At 38.4% G+C, this 16454-nt stretch overlaps 2 protein-coding genes across 6 annotated transcripts in view; one reads left to right on the top strand and one right to left on the bottom strand.

Moving 5' to 3' along the window:
* The window catches only part of ODF2L (outer dense fiber of sperm tails 2 like), a 329427-nt gene that overhangs the window by 63813 nt on the left and 249160 nt on the right, over positions 1-16454 (bottom strand). For 4 of the 5 annotated variants that reach the window (XM_047085440.1, XM_047085443.1, XM_047085441.1 and 1 more), the window contains one exon: positions 15971-16031. The exons of the other annotated variant lie outside the window; for it this stretch is intronic. Coding sequence is in view for 2 of the 4 variants with exons in the window: in XM_047085443.1 (XP_046941399.1) it covers positions 15971-15994 (24 nt within the window). In the remaining 2 variants the exon portion in view is untranslated. The remainder of the gene's footprint in view (positions 1-15970; positions 16032-16454) is intronic. 5 annotated transcript variants of the gene reach the window in all.
* CLCA2 (chloride channel accessory 2) overlaps positions 525-16454 on the top strand; it is a 37253-nt gene continuing 21323 nt past the window's right edge. The window contains exons 1-8 of the mRNA XM_047085436.1: positions 525-710; positions 1586-1723; positions 4663-4813; positions 8172-8280; positions 9356-9515; positions 11645-11872; positions 14853-15083; positions 15879-16056. Coding sequence (XP_046941392.1) covers positions 525-710; positions 1586-1723; positions 4663-4813; positions 8172-8280; positions 9356-9515; positions 11645-11872; positions 14853-15083; positions 15879-16056 — 1381 coding nt within the window. The remainder of the gene's footprint in view (positions 711-1585; positions 1724-4662; positions 4814-8171; positions 8281-9355; positions 9516-11644; positions 11873-14852; positions 15084-15878; positions 16057-16454) is intronic.

The following is a 16454-nucleotide window of genomic DNA, read 5'->3' as shown; positions in this document are numbered from 1 at the left end:
GGATGAATTTCTAAATATTCAAAATAAGCAGACAAGGGAATCTTACAACAATCAAAAAATGACTTGAGTGCAATAGAAAAGTTGTTGTGCTGATGGAAGGTATTGTCAAGGATGAGGAGAGAAAAGTCACTACGGATTTCTGTGTTTCTGCTGAAAGTGGACTGAACAATCCAATTCTCTGATTTTCAGCCCAACCAGGCCTCCCTCTTTCAAGCGCCTTTTGTCCTATTTCCCCTCTTCCTTCTGAGAAGATCTACAGTGAATAAGGAGTAATTTCTTGCCCAACCATGATTCAAAAGGAAGTTCAGCCACAGAACAGGTAAGTGTGGCTTTGCCTAGAGAAAAAAGACATGCAGAGGCAGGTCTCAGGGAGATCCACCCAGGTTTTGCAAAAAAGGCACCTCCTTCATTGCAAGTTCTGGGACCTTCCAAGTTCAGGAAGAGACTCTCCGCTTCCCCATTGACAACCTGGTGCAATGAACCCAGGAAGACCAGTGTGAGTAAACTGGACACTTCTCTACAACATGACCCGTCGGGACAATGTGGGTCCTGTTTGCAGCCTGAAGTTTGTGACTCTCCTGGTGGCCCTAATTCCAGAGCTCCTATTCCTGGGAGCTGGAGTGCAGCTTCAAGACAATGGGTATGACGGATTACTCATTGCAATCAATCCTCAGGTATCTGAAGATCAGAACCTTATCCCAAACATTAAGGTGAGTGGCAAGCGTGAAGTCAATACCATTATCCTATTAGAACAGGACTGTAGCCTTCTTTAAAAAGCTAACAACCTTCCCTGATTTGTATTTGAGTAGTAAAGAGACCAGCATTTCTTTTAAGTACCCAAAATTATAATTACGGCCAAACCAGTCTGTTCATCTAATTCTGCACAGTCTCGGCTCACAGTGTTGATCTAGCCCTTCTTGATTTGTTCTTGTTGGTTACTACTAATTTTAGCCTTTTTGTTTTCCTAACATGACTGCTTTTGGGGTAGCAGCTTAAAAAATAACCCATTGTGGTAACAAAGACCAGATGTTTGACTGATGAATAAGCATGATTGTGCTTATTAAAATCAAATTGTTGGATTTCATCCTGAGACGGAGAATTCTCAGACAAAAAGGGAATCTGAGAGCAAAATTCTTTTCACCTGAATGTTCTGTAAAGTAATTGACTATTTTCACCTTAATGTGGTGCAGAAGGATCATAGCTCCATGACTTTAGAGCTTCCGTTGGTATTGCTTAAGAGAAATTGGTATCATCATAAGGTGTGGTCTTGAACATGCCCATAGGAGTGACATGAAAGGGATTTGTCTGGTAAAAGCTTGAAAGCCTTTCACAAAACTGGGAAAAAGTATTTAGGCAAGCCCAGACTCACTATTAGTGTCCTAAAAATCTCTTCCAGTTAACTATTTGAGGTTTATTTATTTTGCTCCCAAGGTTTCCCAAAGTCTAAAGGCTGTCTCTAAAAGAAATGGGCTCCTTTAAAATCTTTTCATTATGCTTTACTATTACTCACTCAAGTATAATCAGGAAACCAAAACATGAAAGATTTACATGTGCCAAGGTAAGCTTTTCTTTTCTTTGGTTATAGGAAATGATAACTGAAGCTTCTTTTTATCTATTCAATGCTACCAAGAGAAGAGTGTTTTTCAGAAATATAAAGATTTTAATACCCACCACATGGAAAGCTAATAATTACAGCAAAGTAAAACAAGAATTATATGAAAAGGTAAGAATTCAGGATTTTCTTAAATGAACTTAACTTGGGAAAAAGCAACCAATATACATGGTGTTCAAATGTTAAAAGTGAGAACTTAAGCAAAAAACAAATAACTGATGTTAATATACAAGTAATATTATTAGGAAGATTGTTGTTCACAAAATACATGGAAGTACAACAAATGAGTGCAAATTATGGAACAAAAAATAAGCAAAATGCCATTGCCCAAGTAGCTTCTCAGAAGGTCTCTGCTTTGTAACTTACAGGTTCCTTTCTGAAATTTCTGCTTAAGGCCCAAAAGCAGGTTTTATCCTCCTGACTATGAGCTGTGCAGGGAACAGTTCCAGTTACGACTACCTTCTTTTCCCATCCTGTCTGGGGCAGTAGACACGCATGTCCAGACAGAAACATAAGCCATAAAAATATCACTGACTTCTCCTGCCCTGGAGAAGGATTGATTGCAGCGAGTAATCCGTCACACCCATTGTCTTGAAGCTGCACTCCAGCTCCCAGGAATAGGAGCTCTGGAAATTCGCAGAATTTCACATGAGCCCAAGTCCAGGACACTTTTTAGGAGTATGGTGATAAGGAGGAAGGAAGAAAGGGGGGAGGAGAGGAGTGGCTACCTTTTCTTTTCCAACCTAACAGAACTTAACCTTCGAAGGACTCTCACAGACTGTCGATCAGAGTCAGGCATCCATGATTATGTCTGCACGCTGTAAACAAATGTTAAACACGTTTGGCAACTGGCGAAGTTACTGTGAACAGCAGCCCTGGCAGCCATGAGAAGGGGCAGGAACAGAGACAGTGTGCACTTATTTAGCTCAGGTCTTCAGCAACGGAGTGGATTCCAGATCCACAACCACAGCTCAGACCGAAGGGCTGGGACATGTGGTTGTAGCTTTGCCTTTTCCTCATGTGTGCCATTTGGCATGAAACTTCCTGAGATTATTTTAATTCTCCGTTCTTCTTTGAAGTCACTCAGTAACCAAATGGACTAGCAATCTAGATAGCATGCTGGTGTCCTGAAGAAGTTAAAGAGGCTCTTCAGACACTCGATTTATGGCCAGATGAAAGCTTTTGACAATTTGCTTGGCCATGGAGCTAGGAGAAAGAGAGGAACTGGGATAAACTGGAAAGAAAGCTAGTGTTTTGAAGCTTCAACTAAGCACCAGGCATGCTATGTATATTGTTTTGTCCTCACACACCCTAAAATTAGTTGCTATCCCAAATTATTATCACAAGTTAGGAAACAGACGCTCAAATAAGGGAAGGATTTTATCCCAAGTCAAACAGTAAATTACAAAGCCAGAATTTCAATCCACATCTATTTGCTTCCCAAACCCGTGCTCTCTGCACCAAGCCATGCTGTCTCCAGCTATCTATACAGATGGCATTAATCAATTTGACTTTCCGTGAAACAAAGAAGCATTGGAGACAACTAACATCAAAACCAGATCATACTCCTGATCCTAATGGAGGGCTGAGAAATAAAGAATTAAAACAAAATGAGAATAATACTGGACCAAAACATTAAAGGAAAGAATAATCATTGAATGCTGTTCATATGTCTATTGGATGCCAATTCCTTTAGCCTCATCATGTCAATTAAGCAAACAGTGAATGATCATCATATACAGAACCATGCTACGCCCTATAGAGGACACAAGGACAAGCAAGGTAGTTCCTGTCCCTGTGAATCCATAGTCTAATATAGATGGGGGGGTGGTTAGAAAAAGGTAGGTAAGAACTGTATTACTATGGTCTATAGTAGAATGGACCCCCAAACAGCCTCTGAGTATTTCATCCCTAGTGGAGCACCCCTTCCTTTTAGCTTCAGGACAAATTTTGAGACACAGGAATGAGGTTTTGTCCATATGAAAACTATCCAAGGGCATAAGGGCATGACATCTGTGGCCCTTTTTGCAGGTTCTGTCTTATAAAGGCCCTGGCTTTAATTCTTATCTTTCTAAAAATAAATGTTGATTATTATAAAAATAATTCATGCTCGTTGCAAAAAAACTCAAACACTGTAGAAATAATGCAAAATAAAACTGAGAATATTACCTTCTTCTACTCAGTGGCATGCACACACACACATAAAACATTACACATATGGTACACATAGTGACAATGTGATTTATATTTATAGGATCATATTAGATCTATAGTTCTAAAATCAGCTTTAAAAAAAAAAGTTAACAACATACTTCTAAGGGAAAGTCTTGGGACAACATGTTATCTTTCTTGCTAAAAATAAAAGAAACAATTTTGTCTGTAAAATTATATTCTCTAGATGGTTATTTGAATAGATATTCACTTTAGTTTTGGACTTAACATACTGTGTTTTAGCAATAATAACTGAAATTGTCAGGGTACAAGATGAAATGCAACCTCATGACAGTGACTGTTTTGCTGATCTAATGGTAATGGGAATGAAAGGGAAAGGCTTAACACAAACACATCTTATTGTCTCCTACTGATGAAGTAACCCACAGAAAGCTGTTCACAAAAGGCTATAACACTTACAGTGCAATTATGAATGACATTTGTTGTTTCTAAACATTTGTGCAACTTTTTGTTACATTTTATAGTGTCTTATAATGTCAGAATTTTACAGTGTTGACTTTTCAGAAAATTTTAATCTGGAAAATGGGAAGGTCAAATGGAAATAATAAAGCTCCATGGGCATTTGCAAACCTTTGAAAATACGGATGTTTTTGAAAGTGCCAAGTAATTTTATTGACATTTAGTTGTGCGTGCATTTTAAAATCCATCTATAAGACATACAATTTTCTAAATCTGTTATCAAATTAGAACACAATTCATACAATAAAATTCACAGATCATAGGAGTGCAGTTCAAAGTGTTTTAACAAATGTATATGTTCATGTCACCAACATCACTGGTAGGATACAGAGTACTATAAAACATTTCTTTTAATATAGGCAAATGTCATCGTGACTGACTGGTATGGGGCACATGGAGATGACCCCTACACACTGCAATACAGAGGGTGTGGAAAAGAGGGAAAATACATTCATTTCACATCTAACTTTCTACTAAATGATGACTTAACAGCTGGCTATGGACCACGAGGTAAGTGCGACCTATCCAGCAACAGACATTGGGCAGTACTGTTTGCAATATTTTGTGCTTGATGCTGAAAAGCAACTCAGAGAACCTGAAACCTTCTAAAGTCTTACCATTTGGATGGGGAGATAGGCAACATACCCATGAAAAGATAAGAGACAAAGTGAGCCAGAAACACTTGGACACCAGATTCGTAGCCCAGACAGTGAGTGCTATGAGAATTCAGTGAAAGGAGAGAATAGTTTGCTCTAAGGGCCCTCAGGAAAGGCCTCACAATGGAGGGGATCTTCAAGGTTAATACCATGTTGATAAATGGAAAGATGGCAGAGAACAGTGCCAAGAGTATGAATAAAACAGTGGCAGCAGAAGAATCTAGAGCATATTTAAGAGATGGGAGCAGTCATGGCCCTGATAGTGCAGAAACCATGGGGAGTGAAGTAGTGGAAGAAAATGCTGAAATGCACATGGGGATAGGTGCCGCGGAGCCTCAAATGCCCAAATTAGCAAGTCACTGCTGAAGGTTTAAGAGCACAGGAGTGAAATCAGTAAAAAAGTGTTTGTATAAGATGAACCTGGCTGTATGGATGATCTGACTCCTTCAAATCAATGAGAGGGAAAGTGAGTATCAGGAGAATAACTAGAAGTCCAGGCAAAAAGCAATAAGACTTGAAAAGAGTGGGGGCAGTGAGATGAGGACATGAAAGAGTATTAAGAATGAAAAAAATATACAGATATATAATAAATAATAAATATGTGATATATATAATGGAATATTACTCAGCGATCAAAAAGAATGAAATCTTGCCATTTGCAACAGCGTGGAATGGAACTAGAATGTGTACCATGATAAGCAAAATAGAGAAAGATAAATATATTATTTCAATCATATAGAATTTAAGAAACACAACAGATGAACATAGGGAAAGTGAAGGAAAAATAGTAATAAAAACAGAGAGGGAGGCAAACCATAAGAGACTCTTAAATACAGAGAACAAACTGAGGGTTGCTGGAGGGGTGTTATGTAGCAGGGGGGCCACTAAATGGGTGTGGGCATTAAGGAAGGCACTTACTGGGATGAGAACTGGGTGTTATATGTAAGTGATGAATCACTAAATTCTACTCCAGAAACCATTATTACACTATATGTTAACTAACTTAGGTTAAAATAAAAAATTTAAAAAAAAAAGAACAATGAGAATTTTCTATGTGCCGGTGCTGTGCTGTTTGCTTCTCTTGTTATTTAATCCTAACAACTTTAAGTGATGGGAGATATTCCAGGGTGGGGGTGGGGGAGCGGAAAGAAATAGAGGTCTGACTGCTACAGAGTGAAAGGCCAGGGATGGGGGGTGGTGTATAGCAGCATTAAGGAACACACCAGGTTTATGACAGAAGTAGGAGGGACCTGTTTAAAGGGGAAATTCACAACTCTAGATCTAGGAAAGTTGATTGTGGGGAGCAGTGGACTGTTGTGATAGGCTCAACCTGTGGTGATTGTAGACGGCTGGAGTTTGGGAGAGAAGTCAGGGTCATAGGTTTGGAGACTGGCATTTAGTGGATGAGATCTAAGGGAGAACCTGTACAGAGAACAGATCAGCAAGTCAAGGGCTAACTATCCCATGCTTATTTTTTGTTTTTGATTTTAACATACAGTAGTGCCTTTCAAATTATATTTTCACTTTACCCCCATTTAAATCTAAATAGATTTTATTATCCTCTGTAAAGCGAACAGGAGCTGGAGCGACACACTGTATAAAATACACTTTGTAAAACAATTTATAAAAATGTCTTTGGGGCACCTGGGTGGCTTGATCAGTTAAGCGTCCGACTTCAGCTCAGGTCATGATCTCACGGTCCGTGAGTTCGAGCCCCGTGTCGGGCTTTGTGCTGACAGCTCAGAGCCTGGAGCCTGTTTCAGATTCTGTGTCTCCCTCTCTCTCTGCCCCTCCCCTGTTCATGCTCTGTCTCTCTCTGTCTCAAAAATAAATAAACGTTAAAAAAAATTTTTTTTAATAAATAAATAAATAAATGTCTTTTCCCCAGTAACTATGAGGTGCTGATAATCTCTGCACAAATAGATGATGACTTCATCAACACTTCTAAATTCCATGACTAGGCACAAACTTTTCCCTAAAACTTTCAGCTTAGATGGTTCCCCTCCCTTCCTTTGTCCCATAGTCCAGAAATTGCACAATATGCTGCAGCCTCAGTCAACTCTGTAAACAATTCCTGGGTTCCCAGAACTTAAAAGAATTCAGAACAAAAGAAAGGGCTTTGGGAGGGAGTTAATCTGGAAAGCTTTTATTGGGGAGTGGTTTTGATTGGGAACAGTGAAGGAAATGCAAGATTTAGAGAAGTGGAGGTTAAGATATAAAGAATTTGATGCTGAGGATGGGGGTTTCCCTGGGCCAAGAGCTGGAGACAAATATAAGCATGGAGGATCAGAGATAAAATAAAAGATAAAGGACCATCCAAGCTGGAGAGGACATTTAGGATCTTTTTTACTCCTTCATCCCTCCCTGGCCCCAGAGTTTCAATCACTGCTCTAGAGAGGAGAATTACTTACGAGAAAAAAATAGGCATGCTTGGCTAACCCAGACTAAAGAATAGGAAATCTTTATTTGCTTGTTTGGTATCTTAGTCTGTTTGGGCTGCTCTAACAGAATACCAAAAACTGAGGGCCTTCTACACAACAGAGACTTATTTCTCACAGTTCTGGGGGCTGGGAAGTCCAGAATCAAGGCCCTGGAAGATTTAGCGTCTGGTACCCACTTCCTGATACATAGACAACCATCTCCTCTCTGTGTCCTAACATGGAAGGCAGAGGAGGGAGCTCTCTGGGGTCTCTTTTATAAGGGCACTAATCCCATTCATGAGGGCTCCACCCTTGTGATCTAATCATCTCCCAAAGGCCCCACTTTCTAATACCATCACATGAGGCAGTAGTATTTCAACATATGAATTTTAGGGGGATGTAAACATTCAATCCACTGTACTTACATATGCTTCTTTCCCTTTCCCCTACATCCTGAAACTGTAGGCCTGTATGAAGCTAAATATAAACATGTTAGGCAGCTTCACTTGGGGAAATGAGAGAATGTGGGACTCATCACAAGTATCAAATAGATGTTCACAAAGTAAATCACTGGTTTGCATCTACAAAGACTAAGCATAATTTCAGACTGCCTCTTTTATGACAGGGGTAAAGGAGGAGATGGAAATAGGTGAGGAAGAGAAAAGCGGGAGGCAATTGCACTTCAACCTTTCGTAGTAGTGTATATGGTCAAGTGATGTTACGTGTTCACTAGTTAGCAAAGCCCACTGCTGAGATTTTAGGAACTTAAAACAAAAGCTCTCTCTTCTACAGGTAGGGTGTTTGTCCACGAATGGGCCCATCTCCGTTGGGGTGTGTTTGATGAATACAACAATGAGAAACCTTTCTATATAAATGGGCAAAATCAAATTAAAGTAACAAGGTTGGTACTTTTTCTCATGTTTAAAATTCATTGTTTATTTTTTTTACTCTAAAATGAAGTTGATGATGGCAGCTAAAACCTAATTGACAAGAAAGAGATCCTTTTATTTTTAAATTTTATTTCAATTTTTAAAAGTTGGTAAATATTTATGTGGTTCAGATATGAGAACAATATAAAAAGTTATACTCTAAGATATCTTGTTACCACCACTGTCTTCACCCTGCTCCCTCTCATCCCCTCCAGTAACCATTTTTATTAGTTTCTGGTTTATTTTTTAGTATTTCTTTAAGCAAATCCAAATAAATATGAATATATATTTCTCTTCATTAATTTTTTAATTAAAAATAAGTGCTTAATGTTCCATTGTATGGATATACTGTATCTTTTCAACCAGTCTCCTATTGCTGGACAAGTGGGTTGCTCCCAATTTTTTGTTATTACCAACAGTACTGCAGGTCATAATGCCATATATATATATATAATTTCTCATGTATGCAGGCAGATCTATATGTCTGTTGAGTAGCTTCCAAGAATTACTGGGTCAAAATGTACCCTCTGCTGTAATTTTGGTAGGTATTGACCAATTATCATTTGATCATCAATTGGAAGATATTTCTCTTTTGAAGGTTGTGCTGTTTTTCATTCCCTTTGGTAGAATTTGAGATTGCTCATTTAGGAAAGAATCCTTTTAAAATATCCTCATTCCATGTTCATGCTCTTCTGCCCTCTTGTCCAATGGCAATGAGCTCAAAGACACTGTGATTCAGGATACTATTGGTCATGCTGTCTCCTGGGCCTCTAAAAGTTCACGTCCATTTCCTGGTATCTTTTCCTTTGACCCTGTTTAGTTGGTTAAAGCCTTTGGTGATACAGAATTTCTTATGCAGCTCAAATGCTTTAAAACAAAGTGGAGTGTATTTCTAAATTAATGACCTTTCTTAACAGAATAGTTTTTAAAATGTTTTATGTGTAGCTTGTTGCAAGCTACAAGCTTTGCAACAAATTATTATATGAACCAAATGAAGAAGAAACAGAAGTGTTTCTAAAATAGACCAATTTCTCTTTCTATTTTAAGGTGTTCATCAGACATCACAGGCATTTTTGTGTGTGAAAAAGGCCCTTGCCCCCAAGAAAACTGTATTATTAGTAAACTTTTTAAAGAAGGATGTATGTTTATATACAATAGCACCCAAAATGCAACTGCATCGATAATGTTCATGCAAAGTTTATCTTCTGTAAGTATGGCCTTGGAATGAAAATCTCCTACAGCATTCATCTCTTCCCAAGATGGCCTGAAATGTTTAAAGCGTTTAAACAAAAAGACATTAAGATTCACTATGTTTTAGAGCTTGAGGGCCTTAGAGTTCATCTAGTTTTTATTTACAGATAAAACAAAAAACACTGAGGCCCCAAAGATGATCGCCAAAAAATATATTCCTTTAGAAAAGTGATTATTTGCTTTCTGGGGAAGGTGATTCAACAAGGGTACTCTGGAAACCTCAAAATAAACTGCTCATATGGTGGTGCTTTCACAGGAAGGTGTATGAGTAAGAGTAATAAAACACACAATTATATTTCTCTCACTTGAAGTAGCAAACGACTCTTATTTTGTTTCCTAGTTCTTTCCCTTGTTTTGCATAGTACAGAAATTAAAAAAGGACTCTCTCGCCCTCTCTCTCTGCCCCTCCTCCACTCATGTGCACTCTCTCTTTCAAAATAAGTAAATAAACATCTAACAAAAAAAAAGAAATTAAAAAGGAAAACCAGGTATTACCAAGTCAACTAACCCTTAGTTTTGCAGGTTCAGAAACTTACCTTGTCAGTATTCCACACTGATAAGAGCCTAGTGTATGAATTCAGAACACTATTTTTAAATAATAATTTATTATTTATTATTAATAATTTATTATTGATAATTTATTATTATTAAATAATTTATTGTTTAAAAATAGTACTCTGTCATGGGGATGCAATACTTGCATCCTCTAGCCAATTCATTCTCTCTCTAGAGGAAGCAGCATGAAACAGCCAAATTGTCCCCAGAAGCCTCTCTGAGAGAATGGAATCAGAAAGGAGGAAGACTGGTGGTACAGAGGTTTAATGGCATCAGCCTTCATGACTGGATATATCCATCCATCTTCACAAAGACCTGAAACTCACGTCTGTGTGTCATCTCCCTTCCATGGTACTGGGAGCACATGGGCACATGCCCCTGTGAAGTTTTCTGTTTCTACGGCTGACCAGTGTCCCTTAGATGGACACATTCTTTTCTTTAGAAAACTTTTTTTTTTCTTCAGTCTGGTTTTAGTCAAGGCTAGGAGTCCTTCTGTAACTTTAAGGTGATTTTTCACTTTTCTTGTCTGATCCATTATATTTTTAATTTATAGACTTAATATCTGAACCCAACTTGATTCCATATATTCATCCACATTGTTTGTGACTAGGCATTATCTTTGTGAACCTTTGAAAGACCTAATCATTACTATCCAATCCAAGTTTCATAGTCATGAAATAAACAGAAAGGAGTTAAAAACAAAGAAATTATGACAGCAAAAATGCGTTCTACTCCTGTCTCCCCATGCTACTGAGAATATCTCTTTAAGCAATTATTAACCTTCTGAAGCTTCAGCTTCCTCTTCTATGAAAATAGAGATAGAACGGGAAAGTCTATGAGGTGTTTTCTAGTTCTAAGCTCCCATGTTTCTGTTAGCACGAAGTAGCTACTCTACAGGAATATAGCCACTGGGAGTAGGTGGTAACACATCATTTTGCAATGTGAAACATACCTTTAAAAGGGGTGACATATGTTCAGTATTATTCAATAGACCATATCTATATTTAAAAATGGGGAGAAAGACCAGGAAGTAAGTTTAAGTTGTTTTTTTTCCTCATCCTATTGTTACCGAGATCAATATTTGAACTAGATCGATTTATGTTGACTGATCAATAAATAAAGGTGCAGGTGGGTCATTAAATACAATTTCAAGGAATAGGCTGACCAAGACAATATCTTCTGGGGTGTTTTCTTTAACACGTTATCATACTAAAAAAAGGCGGGAGATTGTTTTGTTTTCCTAAGACTGAGATATATATACACGGTCTGCTCTCTGTTATCCAAGTACAAATAGACGATAATAGAGACTGATTGCAAGTACCACGAGGTGCCAGTGTTTCAAGCAAAGGATGCCAAGGTTTATTTGTAAACTCAAAGTCATTCTTGAAGTAATAAAGGACTGCTATGGCACTTCTAATTTCTCATCTTTCAGCTCACCTTTCCTTTTACCTTTAGTTGCTTGAGAATGAGAAGTATGTCTAATATGGGAAGAGTCCCTTCATTTTCTGATAGGCATTGTTCTATTTCTAGGTGGTTGAATTCTGCAATGCACATACCCACAATCAAGAAGCTCCAAACCTACAGAACCAAATGTGCAGCCTCAGAAGTGCATGGGATGTAATCACAGACTCTGCTGACTTCAATCATAGCTTTCCCATGAATGGGACTGGGCTTCCACCTCCTCCTGTATTCTCCCTTATTCAGGCTGGTGACAAAGTGGTCTGTTTAGTGCTGGATGTGTCCAGTAAAATGGAAGAGGTAACATTTTGGTAATTAATGGCTGTAAACCATTCACCATTTTTTCTATCAGTTTTTAATTCTTTTTATTTCCAGAGGGTAAGGGCAGAGGAGGGGAGGCCAAAGGTTTGGAATCTTCATGCATTTTGTCTTTCCTTAGGGACTAGAAGAACAAATTCACACTGTAGGCCAGATAAATGAAAGCCACAGGTAATTCCTAGCCCTGAGTTTTGCTACTAATTGCAACTTTTTTCCAACCAAGACCTTTTTCTAAAACTCTGACATGTAACAAAATCTCCTTTGGCCACATTTCACTCACTGGTACATAGCCCTAGCGGAGGCAAGAGACTACAGGTTTGCAGAGAGTGTGCATATCCATTGTGTTTATGTTTCCCATGTCACCATGGATGGAAAACCATCCCTCAGTCATGCAGTAATCAAGGAGCCTTGCAGAAATCCTCTTTTGAAAATCTCATAGCTCTCAGATAGTGGTTAAAAGCTTAATCTCTGGAACCAGGCAGATGTGCTTTAATTCCTGGCTTCTTCACTTACTGTCTCTATAGACAAGACCAAAATAACTTTCTTGAACTATTTTATCATCTGGAAAATAGGGATTATAATAGCTACTTTTAGTGTGGTGACAGGAGCAGCTGATACTGGTTTCTTAAAGTCAATAGTTAAATTTTTAGGAAATTTGCAAGCAGTAGTTAAATACAGCCATTATTAAAAATTAAACCATGTAGATTTATAATTAAATAAAATTGTTAACATATAATAAATGCTCAAAAGTCATCACTTCCTAAATATTCTTCTACTATTTTTTACTATTATCTATGCCCAGAGTCAGTAAACAACAGCTCAAGGGCCAAATTTCGCTCACTACCTGTTTTTGCATAGCCCACAAGCTAAAAATGGATTTTACGATTTAAATGGTTTAGAAAAAAGTCAAGAGAGTAATATTTCATGATATGTGAAAATTACATGAAATTCAAATTTCAGTCTCCATAGAGTTTATTGGAACACAGCAACACTCATTTATTTATATCTTTTCTATGGCCACTTTAGTGCTAAAACAGCAGAATCGAGTGCTTGCAACAGAGAATATATGGCCCATCAAGCCTGAAATAACTTAACTTCTAGCCCTTTTCTGAAAATGTCTGCTGACCCCCAATCTGTGCTCTTAAGATTACTTCTGGTCACCTGTATCTGGTCAACATCTCTTCCCAACTCTGCTTTTAGTGACATCACATTGACAACTTGAAATCAACCATGGTGGGAGTAGTTAATCCCACAAAGATTTTCAATTGCAACAGATCAGGGTGTCTCTCCCTCTTTTACCAGAAAGCCAGTTTTTGAAAAACATTTACCAGCACACCACCATCTATTTCATAAAGTTGTTGAGGGGGAATAAGTGAAAAAATGAATATGAAGCTTTTGGTTCAAAAGTGGCAGTATTATTTAATCATAGAACTTGTCCTAAGGAAGGGTTTATCCTCTTATATTCTCTGGATCAGTAGTCCTGGAAAATTTGCCTTTTTCAATTTGTCTCTGAAATATTAGGAACACCACTAATACATTCAGCATCTGGATAATTTTGTAATCTTGCCCACCTACAGTTGACTAGGCCATGATCTTCTAAAGATGGGCTCAGGGTAATTTATATTGGCTAGCTACCTCTATTGAGCAAGAATAGGTAGAATGAAAGGGATAGTTGTACTTGAGAGAAGATGTGAAGTTAGTAGAAGGGAAATAAACCTAGAGTAACACACTCACAGCAAAGCAAACTCCCTTCCCTTTTCTTGCCAATACTGTCCTTGAACCATCATAGCCATTCTTTCTTTCTTTTTTTTTTTTTAATTTTTTTTCAACTTTTTTTTTTATTTATTTTTGGGACAGAGAGAGACAGAGCATGAACGGGGGAGGGGCAGAGAGAGAGGGAGACACAGAATCGGAAACAGGCTCCAGGCTCTGAGCCATCAGCCCAGAGCCCGACGCGGGGCTGGAACCCACGGACCGCGAGATCGTGACCTGGCTGAAGTCGGTCGCTTAACCGACTGTGCCACCCAGGTGCATAGCCATTCTTTCATTAGGTGCCTGGACTGTGTTTGCTTGGTGGACACAGAGATGACAGAACATAGTCTCTACTTCACAATGCTCACAATCTAATGATGCTGGGGGAGCAGCAAGCTGAGCTTCAATGACCCCCTGTTCAGTGATGACTGTGGTCTCTTTCTCCCAACTCAGACATCTCCCTTGATATCTGGACCTACATTTCGCATTGCTTCAGAAGCATCATTTCCCATTTGGAAAGGGAGCCAATGAACTCAAAGTGTGTAGAGTTTGAGATACCTGTGGGACGTTAAATTTGCGATGCTTCTGAAGCAATGTGAAATGTAGATCCAGATATTAAGGGAGATGTCTAAGTTGGAGAAAGAGACCACAGTCCTCACTGAACGGGGGGTCATTGAAGCTCAGCTTGCTGCTCCCACAGCCTAGTGAACCTAGTGAACATCAGTAACATCACATGCCCAAACCTGGTCACTAATATTACTTTTCATCTGGTTAACACATAGGTTTATCTCTACTGTCATGTATGTATCTCATACAATCCTATTTTAATAAGTAGGAAAAATATTATGTTTCCTCTTACCCAGACTGGATTTTAAAAGAAGCAGTTATAAATCTAATTTAAACTGGTTTCATAGATCTCGAATTCTGAGTTGGAGAGGAATAGTGGGAATATGTGTTCTTAGAGAGCGGTAAATATGAACAGCTTGTTGGAGGCAGGGTTCTCAACCCCTCTGTCCTCCTTGAAAAACATTTATTTTTGAGCCTGTAATTAATAAAACAAGATTCCAGCATAGTGTCACTCTATACAACTCAAAAAGTTACAATGTGACACTGCTAAATGATTGGCAGAGATATTTGCCAGGTTGCTGAGTCATATTTTTGTCTACCAACCAAAGGTTGTTATTTTTATTTTTTCCTTTTTGGGACACAGGCTGACAGACTCCTTCGACTGCAACAGGCAGCAGAGTTTTACTTGATGCAGATTATTGAAATTCATACCTTTGTGGGCATTGTCAGTTTCAACAGCAAAGGGGAGATCAGAGCCCAACTACACCAAATTAACAGTGATGATGACCGAAAGCTGTTGGTTTCACATCTGCCTTCAACTGTGTCAGCAGAAGCACAAACCAGCATCTGCTCAGGGCTTAAGAAGGGATTTGAGGTACAGTTGGGTACGCAATGCCCAAATCACCATCACTTTCCTTTCCTTCATTTTATAGCTAAGGTTCCTTCTGATATGGGGCACTCTGTTACAGTGTGGTCATGACACTGATAGGAAAGTAACAATGGGTTATTTTTAAGGTCAAGAACCATGTCTTGTTTACCATTAAACCCCATGTGCCTAGCAAAGTACCTGGCACATATTAGCTGTTCGATAAATGTTAGTTGAAGGAATGAGTAAATAAATAAATACACTGGCCAAGGCTGGGGAACTTCAGCATCATCTGGACAATTTTTAACACTGACCCTCTGCATTCGGTGATTGGCCCAACTGTAGCCATTTTTATGCTTGGGTTTTCCAGTCAAAATCAGTAATATCTGGCTTTTGCTTATAGTAATTCTAGACCCATCTAACTCTAATGTGTAGCCAAGGTTGAGAACCACTTCTCTAAGGCCTCTTATTGGTCATTCACCAGATGTCAGAGGCAGAGATAACATACAAGAATGTGCCCCATTTCCTCTGTCATGGACCCTCTTCTAAACTAGGGGCATATTGTGATGATTCAAACAGAAAGAGTCTCTCTGTACAAGCAATCCAGCAATGGCATGTACAGTGACAAGTCCTTCGATGAGGTGAGCTGAGGATGGAATGGGGATGGGCTTGGAGTGCAGCAAGCCACAGAGGATCTCAAAGAGGCATATGCCTTACTGATGGGAATTTGGAATGAGTGAATTCTTCCATTCAATGGCAACTTGAATTACATTTCCTTCCAAATGACTGATACTCTACATTCAGGTGGTTGAAAAACTGAATGGAAAAGCCCATGGCTCTGTGATGATATTAGTGACCAGTGGAGGTGATGAGCACATTGGCAATTGCTTACTTACTGTGCTCAGCAGTGGTTCAACCATTCATTCCATTGCCCTGGGCTCATCTGTGGTCGAAAACCTGGAGGAATTATCACAACATACAGGTAAATATATTTGTAAACACTTATGTTTTAGAGCATTTCCTTTTAAATTGAATATTCAAAGCCTTTTAACTTGAATACTCCCAACCATGAAGCTCATATTATGACAATAGAATGTGTGGCTTAATTGGAAAAAGACAAATAGAAACAGCTATCTTAAGGAAAACAACACAAAAATCATTGCTAAAATCTGCCAAAATTTTGTTGACCTTTAAAGATTTTCCTTAGAAGGTAGAATGAATATATACATATTCATATACATATACATCCAATGTATACATCCTATCATATACATCCAATGAAAATATAATTTTTATAATTTTTTGTTAAACTAATCTGAGCATGTATAATCACAGAGCTAAAAATATATTTAAGATTAAGCGCACTAACTTTCATGATAA

The sequence above is a fragment of the Lynx rufus genome, unplaced genomic scaffold (genome assembly GCF_022079265.1).
Source record: "Lynx rufus isolate CCGP_SWC_20201006 ecotype Redwood Valley unplaced genomic scaffold, mLynRuf1.p SCAF_2, whole genome shotgun sequence".
Classification (NCBI taxonomy): domain Eukaryota; kingdom Metazoa; phylum Chordata; class Mammalia; order Carnivora; family Felidae; genus Lynx; species Lynx rufus.
The sequence above is the reverse complement of the archived record's forward strand: the minus strand, read 5'-3'. Positions and strand labels throughout refer to the sequence as shown.